Source organism: Hemitrygon akajei, chromosome 29, assembly GCF_048418815.1.
Source record: "Hemitrygon akajei chromosome 29, sHemAka1.3, whole genome shotgun sequence".
Lineage (NCBI taxonomy): Eukaryota > Metazoa > Chordata > Chondrichthyes > Myliobatiformes > Dasyatidae > Hemitrygon > Hemitrygon akajei.
The window spans coordinates 27,138,745-27,159,546 of NC_133152.1; the positions used below are offsets into that span (position 1 = coordinate 27,138,745).

At 43.4% G+C, this 20,802-nt stretch overlaps 1 protein-coding gene across 1 annotated transcript in view; it reads left to right on the plus strand.

Moving 5' to 3' along the window:
• The first annotated feature begins 4,653 nt into the window (after positions 1–4,653).
• Positions 4,654–20,802, plus strand: part of tas1r1 (taste receptor, type 1, member 1) — a 29,533-nt gene continuing 13,384 nt past the window's right edge. Inside the window, exons 1-4 of the mRNA XM_073032494.1 lie at positions 4,654–5,159; positions 6,786–7,089; positions 8,684–9,451; positions 18,988–19,200. Of these exons, the coding sequence (XP_072888595.1) occupies positions 4,930–5,159; positions 6,786–7,089; positions 8,684–9,451; positions 18,988–19,200 (1,515 nt within the window). The 5' untranslated portion in view covers positions 4,654–4,929. The remainder of the gene's footprint in view (positions 5,160–6,785; positions 7,090–8,683; positions 9,452–18,987; positions 19,201–20,802) is intronic.

Consider the following 20,802-nt stretch of genomic DNA (forward strand, 5'->3'; position numbering starts at 1 on the left):
CACGCCCCCACCTCTTTTGCCTCCTTTCTGAAACATCTAAAGCCTGGCACTCTAAGTAACTATTCCTATACCTGCACCATCCAAGTCTCTGTAATGGCCACAACATCATAGCTCCAAGTACTGATCTACGCTCTAAGCTCATCTGCTTCGTTCATGATGCTTATTGAATTAAAACCTGCCTTCTCACCATATCCCTTGATGCCCTGACCAATCAAGAAACTATTAACTTCTGCTTTAAATATACCCAAGGACTTGGCCTCCACTGCAGTCTGTAGCAGAGCATTCCACAGATTCACTACTCTGGCTAAAAAAATTCCTCCTCATCTCCATTCTAAAAGGCCACCCCTCAGTTTTGAGGCTGTTCCCTCTAGTTCTAGATACCCCCACCACAGGAAACATTCTCTCCACATCCACCTTATCTAGTGCTTTCAAAATTCGGTAGGTTTCAATGAGATCCCTCCCACATTCTTCTAAATTCCTAAAGCTGCCAAATCCTCCTTATATGTTAACCCCTTCATTCCCAGAATCATCCTCATGAACCTTCTCTGGACTCTATCCAATGACAACACTTCCTTTCTGACATGGGGCCCCAAACTGTTGACAATACTCCAAGTGCATCCTGACTAGTGTCTTATAAAGCCTCAGCATTATCTCCTTGCTTTTATATTCTGTTTCCTTTGAAAGAAATGCCAACATTGCATTTGCCTTCTTGACCACAGACTCAACCTGTGAATTAATCTTCTGGGAGTCTTGCACAAGGACTCCTAAGTCCCTCTGCACTTATGATGTTTGAATTTTCTCCCCATTTAGATAATATCTTGCACTATTGTTCCTTTTACCAAAATGCATTTTCATACATTTCCCAACAACTATTCAGTCCCGCATGGCTGCAAACTCTTATCAGAAGCTGACCTTCAAGCTTTGGATGGTTTCATTCATTCGCTGCTGATTCACAGGTCCAAGACAATGGGTCATCAGGAGGTCTACACGTCTGGTAGTTGTCCAAAGATACATTCAGCTTATTGACAATTTGGCCTGCTCATGGCTCTTTTATTATTGTCCTGCGCATGTCTTCTTCAGAATGATGAGCTGGTCTAATTGAGGGCTTTGGGAGAGAATATTTAAAGTACAGGAGTAAAATCTATAAGCCCAGAGACATGAATTTGAAACCCACTTGGTGGGTACACTTAAAAAAAACAATATGTGTAGTTTTTGTCGAAGAAGTTTACTACTGGTCATGGTTGCCATGAAACTACTGAAGTATCAGAAAAACATATTTAGCCATATACACAAGCAAGTCTGCAAATGCTGGAAATCCTAATCAACACACACAAAACGCTGGGGAAACCCAGCAGGTCAGGCAGCATCTAAAGAGGGGAATCAACAGTCAACATTTTGGGTGAGACTCTTCATCAGGACTGCTGTGTTTCTCCACCATTTTTGTGTGTGTGTTACTCAGCATACCTATCATTTTGCTAAGTCTATACCATACCCATTCTTGTCAGCTCAAACATTTGAAGGGGAGGGGGATGCTGAAGGCAAAGCATAGTCGCTCTTAAAATTAACCTGAGCTGAAGAGCATTACCTCAGTTCTTGGGTTAACAGCCGAAAGTGTACAGTAGTTTCACATCAACCATGGGTTTGCTGCGTCAGAAGATAGAAAGGTAACATAATCCTGATATGGAAGGAACAAAGGGGACTGAAAATTGTGGGTCTTAGTGTGCCTTGGGATATGTTAAAAAGACTTTCACACGTAATCTATAACTGCAGGCACATTCTGCAAATGGAGAAGATAATCTATTATTACAGTTAGCTGCTAATGTTGCCTTCTTAGCAGTGGGGAGGGAGCCAATCTTTGGCCATTGCTGGAGCAGACTTGGAGCCAATTCAATGTGTCAGAACTGAGGCGAGAGAGTCAAGGCGGTGGGGCCTGAACCCAAGAGACTACCGAAGCAACGGGGCCCGGGTCTGAGAGCAAGGAATGACACGAGGTTTGGCCGGCTTATCGCTGAGCCAGATCGAGAAGGTCAGGGTTTTGGGGCCGAAAGCAAGGGATGGCTGCTCTGTGAGGGTTACTCATCTCTGGGCTGAGCTGAGGCTGCATCCTGCAACAAGTGGGCTCCTGAATCGGCTGCAGTGATGATTGGCTTCATGGCTGTGGACTCACTTTTGTGAGCTTCTGTTCTGAGTGGTATTTGCTTTCTATTGTTTACGCGATTTGGTATGTTTTGGGTATTTGACAATTTTTAAATGGGTTCTATTGGGTTTCTTTGCTTTGTGGCTGCCTGTAAGGAGATGAATCTCAAAGTTGCATGTAGTGCACACTATTGGATAATAAATGTACTTTGAACTTTGAGCTTCTGGGGAATAACGTGCTTCAACTTAGAAACAGGTAGAGGATGGTCTGTTGTAGACGCAGTGTTAATTGTCCCATACTTAATATGATGCAATGGCAGTATTATTCAGTCTGATTGGTTGCCTTTCTGCAGTTTAACATGGTGGTCTGTATCATCTACATGCTTTACAGCCTGGTTTGGCTTCTCCTTCTAGCCTTCTACTGGAAGGATTTGCTCCGGATTCAGTTCCGGATCGGAGGGGTCATCCTGCTCGGAATGTTGGAAAAAGCAGTCTTCTGTGCAGAATTCCAAAGCATCTCACGACAGGACAGAAACATAGAAACATAGAAAACCTACAGCACAATACAGGCCCTTTGGCCCACAAAGTTGTGCCGAACATGTCCCTACCTTAGAAATTACTAGGCTTACCTATAGCCCTCTATTTTACTAAGCTCCATGTACCTATCTAAAAGCCTCTTAAAAGACTCTATCGTATCTGCCTCCACCACTGTTGCCGGCAGCCCATTCCACGCACTCACCACACTCTGAGTAAAAATCTTACCCTTGACATCTCTTCTGTACATACTCCCCAGCACCTTAAACCTGTGTCCTCTTGTGGCAACCATTTCAGCCCTGGGAAAAAGCCTCTGACTATCCACAAAATCAGTGCCTCTCATCATCTTATACACCTCTATCAGGTCACCTCTCATCCTCCGTCGCTCCAAAGAGAAAAGGCCGAGTTCACTCAACCTATTCTCAAAAGGTATGTTCCCCAATCCAGGCAACATCTTTGTAAATCTCCTCTGCACCCTTTCTATGCCTTCCACATCCTTCCTGTAGTGAGGCGACCAGAACTGAGCACAGTGGGGTCCAAGTGGGGTCTGACCAGTGTCCTATATAGCTGCAACATTACCTCTTGGGCTCCTAAATTCAATTCCATGATTGATGAAGACCAATCCACCATACGTCTTTTTAACCACAGAGTCAACCTGCGCAGCTGCTTTGAGTGTCCTATGGACTCAGATCCCAAGATCCCTCCGATCCTCCACACTGCCAAGAGTCTTACCATTAATACTATACTCTGCCATCATATTTGACCTACCAAAATGAATCACTTCACACTTATCTGGGTTGAACTCCATCTGCCACTTCTCAGCCCAGTTTTGCATCCTATCAATGTCCCGCTGTAACCTCTGACAGCCCCACACTATCCACAACACCCCCAACCTTTGTGTCATCAGCAAACTTACTAACCCATCCCTCCACTTCCTCATCCAAGTCATTTATAAAAATCATGAAGAATGAGGGTCCCAGAACAGATTCCTGAGGCACCCCACTGGTGACCAACCTCCATGCAGAATATGACGCATCTACAACCACTCTTTGCCTTCTGTGGGCAAGCTAGTTCTGGATCCAGAAAGCAATGTCCCCTTGGATCCCATGCCTCCTTACTTTCTCAATAAGCCTTGCACGGGGTACTTTATCAAATGCCTTGCTGAAATCCATATATATTAGGTGTATCAGGTATGTGTTGAATGAGCAGACCTGCGTAGTCTTGTTGATTTTTGGTTGGATTCGGATATTGAGTTGGGTGGATTTCAAGCAACCAGGCTGCCTGCTCATTGTTTTGACTATCAGGTGGTGGGTGTGAAGTGAGGGGAAGATTAGATTTGATTGTAACTCTGGAACATCTGTAGCTTTTGGCACAATGTCATTTCTCACATAGACCTCTGTCACTCCCAATATGTCACCACTTCATGACTTTAGCTGGAATTGTAGTGGCCAAGGAAAGAAGTGAGGTGGCCAGCTGTCCTTGGTGCTTTAGATTCTGGAAGCTAAATGAATTGAGTCTGGTTTTGGTAGACAAGTTAGAAGGTTATGGGTTGAATCAACTGTTCCAGGGAATTCTTTGTCCTCATTGGTCCATCCATCATTCAAGCCCATAACTTACAGGAGAAAGGGATGTACAAAACACTCTTAAATGTACCTTGTGTCTAGACCCTTATCATTCCTTTATTAATACTATATTTTAAACAAAATTTCTGTAATACTCATGATCGGGGGCATAGCATCAGGATAGAAGGATGACCGTTTAGAACGGCGATGAGGTGGAATTTCTTTAGCCAGAGGGTGGTGAATCTGTGGAATTCATTGCCACAGGCGGCTGTGGAGGCCGGGTCATTGGGTTTATTTAAGGTGGAGATTGATAGGTTCTTGAACAGGGTGAAGGCAGGAGAATCGGGCTGGGAGGGAAATGGATCGGCCATAATTGGTTCATGGGCCAAAATGGCTTAACTCTGCTCCTATGTGTTATGGTCTTGTGGGAGATCAGTGGAGTGGGATGCCTAGTGGGGGTGTGATTTTAATTAGTACCTGAACGCTCCACATTAATACGGCAACCCTGAGTAGCCATGGGGCCAGCTAGAGGTCAGTGATGGGGGTGTTAATGATGAGGCGGGGACGCATCTGCATTGCACCCAACTTAAGTAAACAGCAAGTTCTAGGCAAATCCATGCAAATAATCATCTGGCTCTCTCGCCACCCATTGTGCAGTATTCTTTAAAAGTGGAAATGGCAAACATCAGCTTCCTCCATGTGTGGAGAGCACTTTCTCTCTCTCGTATTCCCTGCAGAAAAAATGTACCTCCTTCTTACCCTGCTTGTCTACTCCATAACACTGGGGCCCGTCAGTGTCGTCCCAGAAGGATGCACGAGGATATTAACTGCACCAGGAGAATATGTGATTGGGGGCTTGTTTCCGATTCACACACTCCCATTTAACGACGTTGATCGATCGGAGCCGGTTGTGCCCAGCTGTGGGAAGTAAGTAACAGCTGAATAAATTTATATCCTAATGTGGAACTAATCTTTGGAAAGATACTATAACTGCTATGGCATGAATGCATAACAGAAATCAAGAAAGTTAGAGACTTAGTTATAATCCAAGTGAAGGGCGTGGGTAGATTTTGATACACATTATCTACGAACGATTGCATTCTATTTTAAAAAGTTGGATGGTTTACATGTAGCACTATCCAGGACTGAGTTTTCTCTGGGACTATTCCATTGTCATAGTCTTAATAAATTAATGGGAATTGGCAACAAGTTGCACGTTTCAAACCCATAAATTCCACCATGAATTGTCCAACTGTTGCTGACTCTAGTAGCAATAACACTTCAGGCAACATGCGTCTTTATTTCACCGTTTGGTTTGACATCTGCGGAGTCTCCTTCACTCTACCTGAACTTGGTATCGGTTTCCCACGGCAGAGCTGAAGACCCCAGCAGGAGACAGAACATTCTGATCGTAGCCTGGAACTTCGTAATGTTTCGATATCGCCGGGCAGGTTTTTTCAAAGTTGAACATTAGCCAGGCAGGTGGCAGGCTCACAACACTGAGTTTGCTTAGATCAGTGATAACAGCAGCTGCAGCCCACCTGAATGATGTTGTTTTGTGCAGCTGAACATATCCTTGGATCCTTGCCATAAAATCTCAATGACTGTTGTAACATTACTATCCAGCTGCTGGAGATTTGCATCTCAGGTTAAAACTGGGTCAGATTTTTTATGGAGATACTCATTGTTCTAGCAACGCAGGAAAATGCTTGATAGCTTGAGACACGTAGTGAATGCTGTGTGTCTATGAAAAGCAGGTGACTTTTGGGGTTCCCAAAACCCATCAACGCTGGGTGTTTTTCTCCCCTCAAGCCTGTGTTTGTTAGACACATTGGTAGTGATCAATTGCCCACATCATTTTTGCTTATGATCAATAGGTGGACAGACTAGGGCCGTGCAATTTTCATGTCCCAGTACCTGACCAAATGGCTGACACTTGTGGAAGTTATTTCCCAGGAACCAGATAGCAATTAGATATAAAGAGAGACTGGGCAAATTTGGACTGTTTTCTCTGGAGTGTCAGATGCTGAGGTGGTGACCGAATAGAAATATATGAAAGAATGAGGGACACAGGTAGGGTAGATAGTCAGATCCTTTCTCTCAAGGTGGAAAAGCCAAATACTAGAAGCTTATTTTAAGAGGGGGGATAGATCAAAGGAGATTTAGGAGGCAGGTTTCTTTACACAGAGAACAATAGGTACCCAGAATCTGCCAGGGAAGGCATGGAAGCAGGTGCAATAATAACATTTAAGAGGCTTTTAGACAGGCACATGAATAGTCAAGGAATGGAGAGAGATAGACCATGGACGACTCACTGTGGAATTCATTGGTTTGTAACATGCAATTTTTTGCCAATTCCCGTGAATTCATTAGACTATGACAATGGAATAATACCAGCTATAGCTCAGTCCCGGACAGTACTACATGTAAACCATAGGATAGGATTAATTAAATTGGTATGGTTGGCACAGATATTGTGGGTCAAAAGGTCTGTTCGCTGTTCCATGTTTCCTATCAATCACAGTTTAACTGAAACGGATCGTGTCCTTTTAGGTCTACTTTCAAGGCAGAGATGTTTGTCTCTTTCCAAGCGATGAGATATGCCATTGAGGAAATTAATAACTCAACTGAACTGTTGCCAGGTGTTACCCTGGGCTATGATGTTGCTGACAGCTGCCTTGAGGTTGTGGACATCCAAGCCATGTTCAGATTCCTGTCAGCCAAAGAAGGAACCGAAGTGGAGATATTAAACAATTATACATCCTATCGGCCCAGAGTGATTGCTGTTATTGGACCACCAACGACAGATACAGCTATTATCATTGCTAGGGTGTTAGGCTTCTTCCTCATTCCTCAGGTGAGTTTAAGCATGATGCTTGTTAATATTTGGACTGCAGTAGTCGAAGTTTGCAGCCCCGATATTACCATAAAGTTTGGATGAACTGTATAATCATTCCCTCATTTAAAGTCCCTGCTTTAGTTTGCCCTCTGAACTATTTATGGTGACGTTTTTCCCAAGGGGTCAAGACCCTTCCTTCCTGAAGATGTCTAAGCCCTCTGTATTGTCACACAAGCATCCATTAGTTATGTTAAAGAAATTAGATATTTGTTGGAGCATTTTACCCAACTGCTTTTGATGACCATGAGCATCCTTGGAAAACATTAGGTGTTTACAGCCTGTTACACCACAGGTGTTTAGGGCAGAATTGAAGATTTTGCATCTCTGATGGTGTTCAGGGATTCCTTCATCATGTCACTAGCTTCCTCTCTGTTTTCTCTACTGTCAATCATGCAAGTCCTGGTGGAGACTAAGGAATGCCATCACACTCAGATATAAAAAGTTTCTTTATTTCTGTTTCCGTAACAACTTTGTTTGACCAGTCAGGGTTGTTAGCCCTGAGGTGAACCCCCGAACCTGGAGGACCAGTGGCTCGCTCATAGTCTGGCCTCTACCCTTTGACCTTTTGGCATGGGTGACCCTACCAAGAGCTAAAGTGTAAAGCCTTGACTCCAACCAATATAGCTCTCTGGGTCATTAAAGCACGCAAGCCTCCAAACCCAATGACAAGGTTGTGGTCCTTTTGGAGGGAAGGACATTAGGTCAAGACATTATTGATTTTCCTCTGCCCACCACCTAGTTGAAGATAGCAAATACAACTCAGACTGGAAGTGAAACACATTGCCCCTTCACAGTGACATCTGCTGGCATGTCTGAAATGTACTGTGCAATACATTCTGCTACATTACACCCAATTTCTAGCCTGTACCACCTCTTATAATTCCACCACTTCCTCTATGCTGTCAAAGTACTCTATTGACATCTAATCTTGAACAATTTGTAAATCCTTCCAGCATTCATAAAACTGAAGATATTGTCTTCAACCCTCATTACAAATTTCATACTTTCTCCACTACATCTACCCATATCATGGCTTCTGCCTTTGGCTGAACTAGGCAATCCTCTTTAGCATTTGTTGCCTTATTGCTGTAAACCAGATTGTGTAAAACTTAAGCAGCTGCCAAAGAAGGTTGCTTGGGCCGGCCATTTGGTCCTGATGAATGGTCTCAGCCTGAAACAACAACCGCTTACTCCTCTCCAATAGATGCTCCCTGACCTGCTGAGTTTCTCTGAAATGTCAAACACAAGAAATTCTGTAGATGCTGGAAATCCAAAGCGACACGCCCAAAATGCTGGAGCAATTCAATAGGCCAGGCAGCATCTATGGAAAAGAGTTAACAGTCGATGTGATGCTGCCTGACCTGCTGAGACCCTCCAGTATTTTGTGTGTGTGTTGCTCTGGATTTCCAGCATCTGCAGAATCTCTGGTGTTTATGAAACAGATTTATGTGCCTTCTCTGTTTCTGACTTGCAGCAAGATAAGCTGACACAGTGAAGGCTTCGTTGTTGGTGAAATGCCGCATTAATACAGGTATTCTCTTTGCTTCTACAGATTAGTTACCTGGCATCAGGTGAGATTCTGAGTGATAAAATACGTTTCCCATCATTTATGCGGACCATTCCAAGTGACAAAAATCAAGCAGAAGCCATGACTTTACTGATCCAGGAATTCCGCTGGAACTGGGTTGCTGTCATTGGTAGCGATAATGAATATGGTCGCAAAGCGGTCAGCAAGGTGGTGGAAATGGCCTCAGCACTGGGGATCTGCATTGCATATCAGGGTATCATCACCACTTCCCCCGAGATCATCACCCAAGCCATCAACAATATCAGTACCACGGTTAACGTTACTGTCCTCTTTTCCAGTAGCTTAATAGCACATGTATTTTTCAGTATAGCTGTGGTTCGAAAACTTACTCCCAAAGTATGGATCGTAAGTGAATCTATTTCATCATCGGAGGAGATAGCAAACATACCAAATATTGAGACTATTGGGACTGTTATAGGCATTGCAGTTCAGGAAGGGAAAATGACACACTTTAAGGAGTTCCTAGACAAACCTCGGAACGAGATTAATTCATGGATCATGCCAGACCTGGAGCTGGGGGAGTGTGTCGGCACTAGAAGCACCTGTGACCAAGGATGTAGTGAATGTCATTGGCAGTGGACTAAGTACTTAAACTCTTCATCGTACAATGTGGAGAAGAGAATCTCATACAACGTATACTCAGCTGTATATGCTGTCGCCTATGGTTTGCATAGTCTGCTCCAATGTAACACAACACACTGTGATAAAACTCAGAGTGTCCTCCCGTGGCAGGTAGGGTGTGCTCCTCACTTACACAGTGTTATGAGAGCTCAAAAATTGTTAGAAGCATGAGAAGTTTGTTAAATACAACAAACCTGTCCTAGTTTTAACACATCCATCCCATCCACAGTTCCTTGAAGTTGGTCTGGAGGAGGGGAATGGTGAGGGTACTGTGGGGATAAGCTCCTACAGCTTATTAAATGCTCCCATTGGTGTGTGTCTTGAGTAGCCTCTGACAACCCAAGTCCAGCTCCTGGCCTTGAAATGGTGGCTTAGCGACTAAGCCCGGCGGAACCATTTCTACTGATAAGAGAAGGGGCAAAGGCAGGATCCTAGCGCCTTAAAACCAATTGCTTAGGGGTTGGCAGCTCATCTATGAGAAGGAAAACTCCAGCCTCAAACCTTGTGGCTATACCCACTCGTGATGAAGGTTTCAGGAATAAACCCAAGGAAAATCCAAAGCTGGAGTCCTGAAGACAGTCCAATGTTGAGTTCAACGTGACTGCAACCCCCGTGAAGCCACTGGTGCCAATTTGTATTGGTTTCTGCCAATCCTTTTGAACCATCAACTGCAGGGAGAACGGGAGCCTGCTGCATGGCCAACAGCTTGCTCTCCCTACTGTACTGCCCCGGCTTGAGTACTGAGATAGGATGCAGCATCCATGGTCGATCTGACCAATGGAGGCCTCGATCCCATCCACGCTCAGTGTTCCCTCAGCCTCATCCCTCACCTTAACCTCACATCATATCTCTCCATTTTACCTCCACCTCTTAGTCCTTGCCCTAAATCTCCAACACCATCTGTTTCAACATCAGAATCACGTTTGTTAACACTGTCTTATATGATGGTGAATTCTGTTTCTGCAGCATAGTGCAAAGAATTAAAATTACTATAAATTATAAATTAAATAAACAGTTATAAAAAAAGGAATGAAGAGGTAGTGTTCAAATCACAAACAAGAGAAAATCTGCAGATGCTGGAAATCCAAGCGACACACACAAAATGCTGGAGGAACTCAGCAGGCCAGGCAGCATCTATGAAAAAAGAGAGCAGCAGGGATCATAGAGGGGGAGCAGTGAGGGAGGGTTTTACTGAACTCCCGTTGAAGGGAAGATTTAAAGTTCTTCAGGGTAGGCAGCCTTTTTCTCTGCAGTCCTGCCGAAGGGTTTCAGCCCAAAACGTCAGCTGTACTTTTTTCCATAGATGCTGCCTGGCCTGCTGAGTTCCTCCAGCATTTTGTATGTCTGTTGCAAGGAGGTAGTGTTCATGGGTTTGTGGGCCATTCAGAAATCTAATGACTGCAGTAAAGAAGCTATCCCTGAATCACTGAGTGTAGGTCTTTAGGATCTTGTACCTTACCCATGGCAATAGTAATGAGAAGAGGGCATGTTCCATGTGGTGAGGTTCCTTAATGACCGTGCCTCAGGAAGGATTTCGTTGATGGTGGGGAGCGTTGTTCTTGGAATGAAGTTGGCCGAGTAGACAACTTTCTGCAGCCTCTTGTGACCTTGTACATTGCAGACTCCATTCCAGGCTGGGATGCAACTAATCAGAATGCTCTCTACAGAGCAAGAGTTCGGTCAAATTTGACATATCTTTACTCTATCTACGAAACCATTCTTCAATACCGTCCACTTTCTTAATTTAGCTCTCAATCTTCTTAATCTTCTCAGTCTTCTTAATCCAGCATTCGTGCCTAAGTCGCACCTATTTTCTTTCTCCTTCAATGTCACTTGCCCTTTATATTATTCAGCCCAACCTTGTCATATCCTTCAAACTCAATTTCTCATTCTGTAGTCGATTGCTATTATTCTTTATTCCTCTCAATCTCACATTTTTTTAATGGTCTAAGTCAAAGCCAGGTTTATTGATCATGATCATGGAGAGGGTGAATGTTTATGTTGGTAGATTTGGTGTTATTCAAGTGGTCTGTTTTGTCCTGAATGATACTAGACTTCCTGAATATTATTGGACCTGCCCCCTTCCAAGCAAGTACAGAGCATTCCATCACACTCTTGACTTGAAATGGCGGAAAGGCTTCAGGGAACCAGGAGAAGAATCATACAGATGGAATGCTCTGTTTCTAACGCGCTTGTAGTCACAGTATTTCCATTTAGAACTCTGGCCAGTGGCGAATTCAATTCTGTTGACTCTCAGTGGGTTAGGCATTCACATGGGGGAAATCGGGCACTTTGGTGGCAGGCGTGTTACTTGACACATGGGAACCCAAGCCTCTTGTTCGTTTTGCACAGCATTGCTGATTATGACATTATCTGAGGAGCTGGGTGTGGAAAAGAAAATCATACAATCATCAGCAAATGACCCACTTCTGTTATAATAGAGTGTATTCTTTTACTGGAGCAATGAAAGGTCATTTGGAACTGAACACTGTCCTGAGGGACTCATCGGCAGTGCGCTGGAGCAACAACTACAGCAATCGTCTGTGCCAGGAAATGACAAATGATTCACCAGTAGAAAGGTTTTCCCATTAATCCCCATTGACATGAGTGCTGCTCAGTTCCTTGATGCCACACTTTGTAAACACTGACTTGAAATGAAGAGTGAACTGAAGGGAATGACTCAGCAGAGTAGTGGTTAGCACAATGCTTTACTGCACCGGCGACCCGGGTTCAGTTCCCATCGCTGCCTGTAAAAAGTTTATTTGTTCCCCCCATAACCACATGGGTTTCCTCCAGGTGCTCTGGTTTCCTCCCACAAACCAAAGACATAGGTTAATTGGTCACTGTAAGTTGTCCTGTGATTAGGATAAGATTAAATCAGGGGTTGCTGGGTGGCTCAGCTCAAAGGGGTGGAAAGCTGGATCTCAGTAAATAAATTAACTGGAATTCTGCACTTCTGTCCTCGTTCAGACCAAGGATGCACTGAAGTCCAGAGCTGGTGGAATCCGAACTATGCATTAGTGATCAAATTATTGTTGAGAAGTGTGCCAGTTGCTGGAAGTGTTGATAATGGTTTCCATCACTCAGCTGATACAGTGATGCCAGTATTATGGCCATTGCTGAAGTATCTTGGCTGGACAAAGTTAATTGTGGCGTGCAAATTTTAAGTACTGTATCTAGGTGTTCCCAGACAAGTAGTCACCTACCAGGAGCCTCCACGTAGGTGACTAGTGGGTATTTATCTTTTATTTTCAGCTTGCTTATTCTGATTGGTCCAGTGTTTCAATGAATTAATAGCACAGGTGGCAGGGCAAGCAATCCATTGTAGTTGCAACATAAATGACCTAATAGACTCTATTTTGGTAAACAATGAAACAGTGACCATATCTACAGCAAGTGTTGGCCGTTTGAGGACCTTCAGCTTAGAGTTGATGAGCTGGAGTCCAAGCTCCAGACACTTTGACAGAAGGAGAGGGAATGACACCTCTTAGATTATTTACCTCTAAATTGATGAATGGTCAGGGACAGAACAGTGTAACTGCAGAAGAAAGAGGCAAAGGGATCCCTGGGGTAGTTCCAGAGAAAACTCAGCCCTTAATTTTGTCCAATAGATACAAGGCCCACACTCCCTGTCTGGACAAGTGTTGGGGTCATAGAGAGGCAATGTAAATAGTTCAGGGTGCCAAGGTACAGGGAGCTGTTGAAATGGGAGGATAAAAGAGAATAATGGTCATAGAAAATGGCATTGGTGAACAGACATTGTTCTCTGCTGCAAACACAGAGAGTCCCAAAGGCTGTATGCCTGGCTGATGCTAGGATTAATGATATCTGTTCAGGTCTGGAGAAGAACATGGTGCGGGATATGGTGGGGGTGTGGGCAGCAGGATTTAGTTGTCATGGTCCACATAGGACTATCCTCATAGGTAGGACGAGGAAGGAAGTTCTGCTCAGCAATAATGAAGATTTTGGGGCAAAATTGAAAAGCAAAATCACGAGGGTGATAATCTTTGGAATACGAGGGGTGATTGATAAGTTTATGGCCTAAGGTAGAAGGAGTCAATTTTAGAAAACCTAGCACATTTATTTTTCACCCTCCCCTAGTGGACCTCCTTGGGTGATAAGCCCTTGAGACTGAGGTAGCGGATGACTGCACGAAGGCCGATGTCCATTTTCTCAGACACTGCTTACTTGCAATTTTCAATTATCTGAAACAGAAATACCACGGAAGTTATTAACTTCAAACTTTCTGCATAATCACTCAGAGTTGAACTGCACGTGTGTACAATGAGAGCTGTATAACTCATCTCTTTCTACCTTAGGCCACGGATTTATCAATCACCCCTGCTGTGGACCACTTTCTGGAGGTCCAAGACGCTGACTTCTACAAAGATGGGATCTGTATGCTCCACGACTGCTGGACTAAGTGTGTAAATAGACAATAGACAATAGGTGCAGAAGTAGACCATTCGGCCCTTCAAGCCTGCACCGCCATTTTGAGATCATGGCTGATCAATTCCTATCAATACCCGGATCCTGCCTTGTCCCCATATCCCTTGATTCCCCTATCCATAAGATACCTATCTAGCTCTTTCTTGAAAGCATCCAGAGAATTGGCCTCCACTACCTTCCGCGGCAGTGCATTCCAGACCCCCACAACTCTCTGGGAGAAGAAGTTTTTCCTTAACTCTGTCCTAAATGACCTACCCCTTATTCTCAAACCATGCCCTCTGGTACTGGACTCTCCCAGCATCTGGAACATATTTCCTGCCTTTATCTTGTCCAATCCCTTAATAATCTTATATGTTTCAATCAGATCCCCTCTCAATCTCCTTAATTCCAGCGTGTACAAGCCCAGTCTCTCTAACCTCTCTGCGTAAGACAGTCCAGACATCCCAGGAATTAACCTCGTGAATCTACGCTGCACTTCCTCTACAGCCAGGATGTCCTTCCTTAACCCTGGAGACCAAAACTGTACACAATACTCCAGGTGTGGTCTCACCAGGGCTCTGTACAAATGCAAGAGGATTTCCTTGCTCTTGTACTCAATTCCCTTTGTAATAAAGGTCAACATTCCATTAGCCTTCTTCACTGCCTGCTGCACTTGCTCACTCACCTTCAGTGACTGATGAACAAGGACTCCGAGATCTCTTTGTATTATTCCCTTACCCAACTCTATACCGTTCAGATAATAATCTGCCTTCCTGTTCTTACTCCCAAAGTGGATAACCTCACACTTATTCACATTAAACGCCATCTGCCAAGTATCTGCCCACTCACCCAGCCTATCCAAGTCACCCTGAATTCTCCTAACATCCTCATCACATGTCACACTGCCACCCTGCTTAGTATCATCAGCAAATTTGCTGATGTTATTTTCTATGCCTTCATCCAAATCGTTATGTAGGAGGGGACTATATTGAAAAAAAAATGTGCTAGGTTTTCTAAAGTTGACGCCTTCTACCATAGGCCACGAACTTATCAATCACCCCTCGTTTTACCTGAAACATGTGTAAATTGGCAAAGGGTAAATGAGATCAGAGAGGTAGATGGACTGTTCAAAGCGTGGTGTGGTGGAAATAGTTTTTGATTTATGGGGTACAGACACTGGGGAAGGGGAGAGCTGCTCTGTTAGAATGGGCTTCACCTGAATTCTGCTGGGACAGGTATCCTGGCAAATTGCATCGGTCGTGTTGTAGAGACGGTTTCAAACGAAACAGGAGGTGGCAGGGTTCCAAGAGCAGGACGTTTACTAAATCTGGAGGAAATCAAAGAATAGGAGAGTGAGGGGGAGAGTCAAAGCCGGGGCAGAAAAAGTTATCGAAAGTAGGAGCACAGAATTAGCAAACACTGCAAAAAATTCAAAGCTTCTGCCTTTATTTGAATGCATGCAGCATTTGCAAATTGGAGCAGTCGAAAGCATAGACTGAGCATATGAGTATGAACTAAAATCTTAAATAACAAAGGAAGCAAGGCAAGGGTGGGAGAAGTCTATAGGCCTCCCAAAATATGACCTCTTGATCTGGTGTAGCATAAATGGAGAAATACCTCAGATATGTTTGAAGGGAACTGCAACTGTTGTGGGAAATTTAATCTACTTAGATTGGACAAACCAAACCTGCAAGGTTTTTGTAGAAAAAGCATTTTTGTGGAGTACTTCTGGGATTCATTTTTTGAACAGTATGTTATGGAATCTATCCAAAAACAGGTTATTTGGGATTGGTCATGAGTAATTAGGAAGGATTAAAAAGAGATTTTGTGGTTAACGATCACTTAGGAAATAGTGACTACAGTATGATAGAAATCGAAACAGCAAACAAGATGCTGGAGGAACTCAGCAGTTAGAGAGTTGTTGAGTTCCTCCAGCTCCTCCAGGTTCAGGAATCCGCAGCCTTTTGGTCTCCATAGTTGCACATTGGAAGTGATTTGGGGAATCAAAACAACCTTCTTCAGCTTAACTATGGGGAATTATAATGGCATGAAGGCAGAATTGTTTAAGGTGCACTAGGAAAATAGAAAATAGGTCAGGAGATGAACAGCCATAGGCAACCAAGCAGCTGGTCTGTAACACTATGCGGGAATTTATCCCAGTCAGAAACAGGCACAATCTGTGCTTAACAAAGGAAGTTGAGAATAAGGTTAAATTGAGTGGCAAGGGCTGGTGACAGGTCAGAGGTCTGAGAAATTTTGAGGATCCAGGAGTAAAAGAAAACTCAGAAGAAGGGAGAAAATTGATTTTGCATGTAAGCCTGTGTGTAATATCAATGTGTTGCTATGGATATAAAAATAGAAAGAAAGTGAAAAGAGTAGGTTTGGGACCTTTAGAGAAGTAAGGTAGGTGTTGGACCTCGAGAGAATGAAGCTAGCATTTTAAAGTTTCTTTAAGAGAGGAAATGATTTTTCTTGCAGATGGCAGTGAATCTATGGAATTCCCTACCCAGAGAGTTGTAGAGGCTAGCTTATTTGGCGTGTTTAAAGTGGAGGTAGATACATTTCTGAAAGGTCAGGGTATTGAGGTTTACAGGGGGTTTGGCACAGAAATGGAGTTGAGGGCGGCTTCAATCAGCCATGATTGTATTGAATGGAGGAGTAACTTTGATGAGGTGGACGTCATGAGGCCTGTTCCTGTTCTTATTTCTGTTTCTGTGTGTTCTTTTCATTCACCAGTCACGCCTGGATCTGGCAGAACTTTAGAGATTCTAGCCCTTTATTTCTGAGTATGTGTGTCAGTCTGTATCATGCTGCTGTCACTATATAGCAGGTGTCTAGTTATATGTTGTAGCTTCACTGTTTTACCAATGCTGCTCCTGCAATGCTCTTCCACACTTTTTATTCTCTTGTTCTCTTGGTCTGGTGGCAGTGGAGAATCAAGGACCTGCCAGGCTGTGACAAAACACAGTTCCTTTACTAATAGTCCACTGTGCCTTATTGGCACTCAATTCTGATCTCCCAGGTCTGTCATGAATCTGTCTGTTTTAGAAAGACTTTTTTTTGGTGTGCCATACTCTGCCAGAGCCTCGGCGACCACTTATTTTTTCAAGTGGTTGTCTTGGAGGAAAGATTTTGTGAGTGGTCCCCCACGTCCTTCTCACAGCACAGTTGTTTTTTTTTTACGAGGCTGAGTTGCGAGCTCGACACTCAACCCGGCACGGATGGAAAGCGTGTCTGGGAGCGGCCCGACTGGATTCGAGCTTGGGAACCTACGCTCCGGAGTCTGGCGGTGATGTCACTGCGCCACCAGCTGGGCTCAGAAAGATATTGGAGTATCATAAATATGGATGGGAGTTGGGCAGTGTCCCATCTAGCAAAATAGTCATCTATTGACAGTAGGTAGATTGTTAAGGATGAGGCCATTAGGTTAGCATCTCATTTTGACGATCTTTCCCAGCCTCCAGTCAATAGCATTTAAATTTATACCCCATCCAACACCCTGAATAGTTAACTTGTTCACTCTGGCTATGATATGTACCATCTGCAAAATACACTGAATCTTCTTTAGAAGCACCCACCAAAACAAGAACTCTCATTACACAGAGGGACAAAGGAAGCTGGTGTATGGGAACAGCCTCGGCTCTAAATTCCATGTCACACATAATATTGCCTTGGGAATATTTCACCATTCTGTCATTGCTTCTGAGGGAAAATTGTAGAACTCCACACCTCACAGCCTCAAGGACTGCAGAGTTCATGAAGAAAGGTTAAATAATTCAGTAGAACCAGCGTTCAAGCTCGTATCGGCCTTGACTTGTGGACGTGAAATGCCAACCTGGCTGACAATCCACGTAACCCCCGGTGAACTAAAAGACTCAGCCAGCTTGATCAGTGATGGAGTTACCAATCCACCTTCTTCCTCAAATTCATTTATCTGCTTCCTCAAGCATCCTTTAATTCCATTCCATCACTCCATCTGCTTAACTTCTACCACACCATCTCATGCCAGTTTTCAAATGCGCACTGAACTATCAGTTTAACCATTCATCTTACCAATATAAAATCTATCTTCAAGTAACTTTTCACAGTTCCTTGGCTTTAAGTGTGCCCTCAGTAAAGGTTTATTACTGCTTCCTTTGTTAATTCTAGCCAGTGTGTGACCTTCAGTGAACCCAGTTCATCAGAACTCTGATCCTACATATGTGATTGCTAGCAGCCTACTGAACATTAAGGGATGTGTTATCACAAACCCTGCCTGATATCATAAACGTGTATCATCAGTTCACCAGGCAGGATTAAAGTCTGATTGTGGTTACTTACTTTCCAGCCTGGAAGAAATGAAACAATCTGTGCTCTCGTTTGGTTCTGTGTTCATTCAACATTGAGCAGAGGTGTAGTAATTCAGTTTGATATCAAAAGATGTACTTAATCAGCTGGGTGACACTGATATACAAACCCTGAAAAAATTCTAAAGTTTACCTGAGTCTAATCACTTATTCACACAAAATTAATTGCCTGTTTTCTTCCTCACCCGAAGCCTAACCTTAACCTAACAGTAATGGAACCGTTGTGTCATACAGCACACAATGGTTCACCATGTCAATACTGACGATCAAATACCCTCCATACCAAGACGAGTCCAATTGCTGAGGGAAGGGCAGTCACCATCGTCTACATGGACTTTGGCAAAGCCTTCCATCAGTTCCTGCATAGTAGGCTAGACCTGAAAGTTTGGTTACATGGAATCCAGCATGAGGTAGCCAACTGGATTAAAAATTGGCTCGATGGTAGGTAAGATCTGGCTTTTAAAAAGAAATCACTAAACCTCAGATATTGCTTTAAGCTATCCTGAAAACCCTATCCTAGCGAATAAACTTAACTTCCAAATCCTTAGCCTTCAGCAACTAATTTAGCATAAAGAGAAAGAACCCACGGAAAAAAAAACAAGACAGAAAACAATACCAGATACTGCGTAAGTAAAACTGGGCAAGAAGAATTAAAGAATGTGAACCAAAAAGAGATGATGTTTACAGTTCTAGTAATGAAGAGAGCATAATTACAAACATTATCAATCATAAGACCATTAAGAGATAGGAGCAGAATGAGGCCATTCAGCCCATCGAGTCTGCTCTGCCATTTCAATCATCTTGGTTAAACTTCCCAAGTCCAATTTTGATGTCATCTACTTGCATTCAGTCAGTTTAAAATTTGTCTGTCAGTTGCTCAGCAGATTAAAGACAGTGAAATTTAAGCTTCACGATTACACTCTCTACTTTGATGAGAATGGAGACCCACCAGCTGGCTATGACATTGTTTCATGGGAACGGACAGGAGCAGGAGTCCACTTCAAGTCTATTGGTTCATACGTGCCATCTGCTAGAAAGATCAGCATCGATCCATCCTTGATCCACTGGAATTGGGAAGATAACTTGGTGAGAATTCAGTTAAAAATTCATTCTTTTGCTTGTCGAAAAGGCTTGTACTTGTATATTAATAAGATGCATTAACATTGGCTCAGAAGTAGCATTATTCCCTCTGAGTCAGCAGGGATTCAAGCTAATGTTCAAGAAATTGAGTATATAATTCAGATTTATAGCATGGTATTACACTGAAGGTGAGGAGCTGTCTGCCCTCTCTGGTGAGTCTTTGGGTGCCCTTGAGAGAAGTGCAATGGGGTTACTACATCCTTTAGCCAAAAGCAGTATAACAGATGATCAGATCATGTACCTCCCAATGGTTTTAGGGCCTTGCTCTTTGAAAATGTGCTGCTGTACTTTCCCATATAACAAGTGATAAGACTTTGAAAGCACTGCCTCGGCAGTGAGGAATCCTGAAGGTTTTTGTACACTATATCAAACCCTAGGGTGTATGACTCACAGAAAATTATTTATTGTGTAGCAAAGATCAATTTGTCAGAAAACACAGTCTATTTAAAGAGCAGAGAAGCAGGAACTACAATATGAAAAATAGAAAATGCTGGAGAAAGCAGAGCAAACAGCGTCTTTGAAAGATCTTTAAATGGGAGGTTAACATTTCAGGCTGACAGCCCTTCGACAGAACTGGGAAAGCAAGCAAAGAAATTAGCTTTAAGCTGCAGAGAGGTGGAGGAAAGATGAATAGAACAGAGGGAACATCTTTATTTCTCTTTCTACAGATGCTGCCAGGTTCAGCTGAGTGTTTCCAGGGTTTAGTGATTTTTGTTTCAGTTTTCCAGGATTGGCAGTTTTTGATTTTCCACTACAATGAATCAATTGGTATTCAGAAATCCAAGTATGTAATTCATACTGAAGTAGGCCTGAGTAGTTTTTATTACCCAATCTAAAAAGTGACTACCAGTCTAAGCTACTTCCACCAAGAATATAAAAAAGTTGTGGTCTAGAAATTGAACGGCATCCATTTAGATACATTTACGTAAATTTAGATACATACTGTATACCCTTTTAGATATATTTAGGTACATTTAGACACAACCATATAGATATATTTAGGGGTCGTGCACGATGAGCAAATTGTAAAGCCTTTTTTGTCGTTGCTTATAGAGACCTATCTGAACAAAACTCAGGCTGAGGAGTCTGGTGCTGGGAACACAATTCAGCTTGGCCCATCTTGAGTAATATTCTTACCAATACGATGGTCCACCTTGGCAGCCCAACCACAGCCGTTGCTGGTCGCATCCCACATCGCAAGATAAAAGATCAGCTTTACCTGTCACATATATAACACTGTGAAATGCGTTGTTTCCATTAATGACCAATACATTCCGAGGATGTGCTGGGGACAGCTCGCAAGTGTTGCTACGCTTCCAGTGCCAACATAGCAATCCCACAGCTCACTAATCCTGTCCAGCTTTGGAATGTGGGAGGGAACCGGAGCACCCAGAAGAAACCCACACAGTCGTGGGGAGAACACACAAGCTCTTTACAGACAACAGTGGGAATTAAATCCTGATCTTCTGATTGGGGGCACTGTAAAGTGTTTCGCTGGAGTAACATGCCACCCCACACAGCTTAACTTCACCCCATGATGTTCCTCAC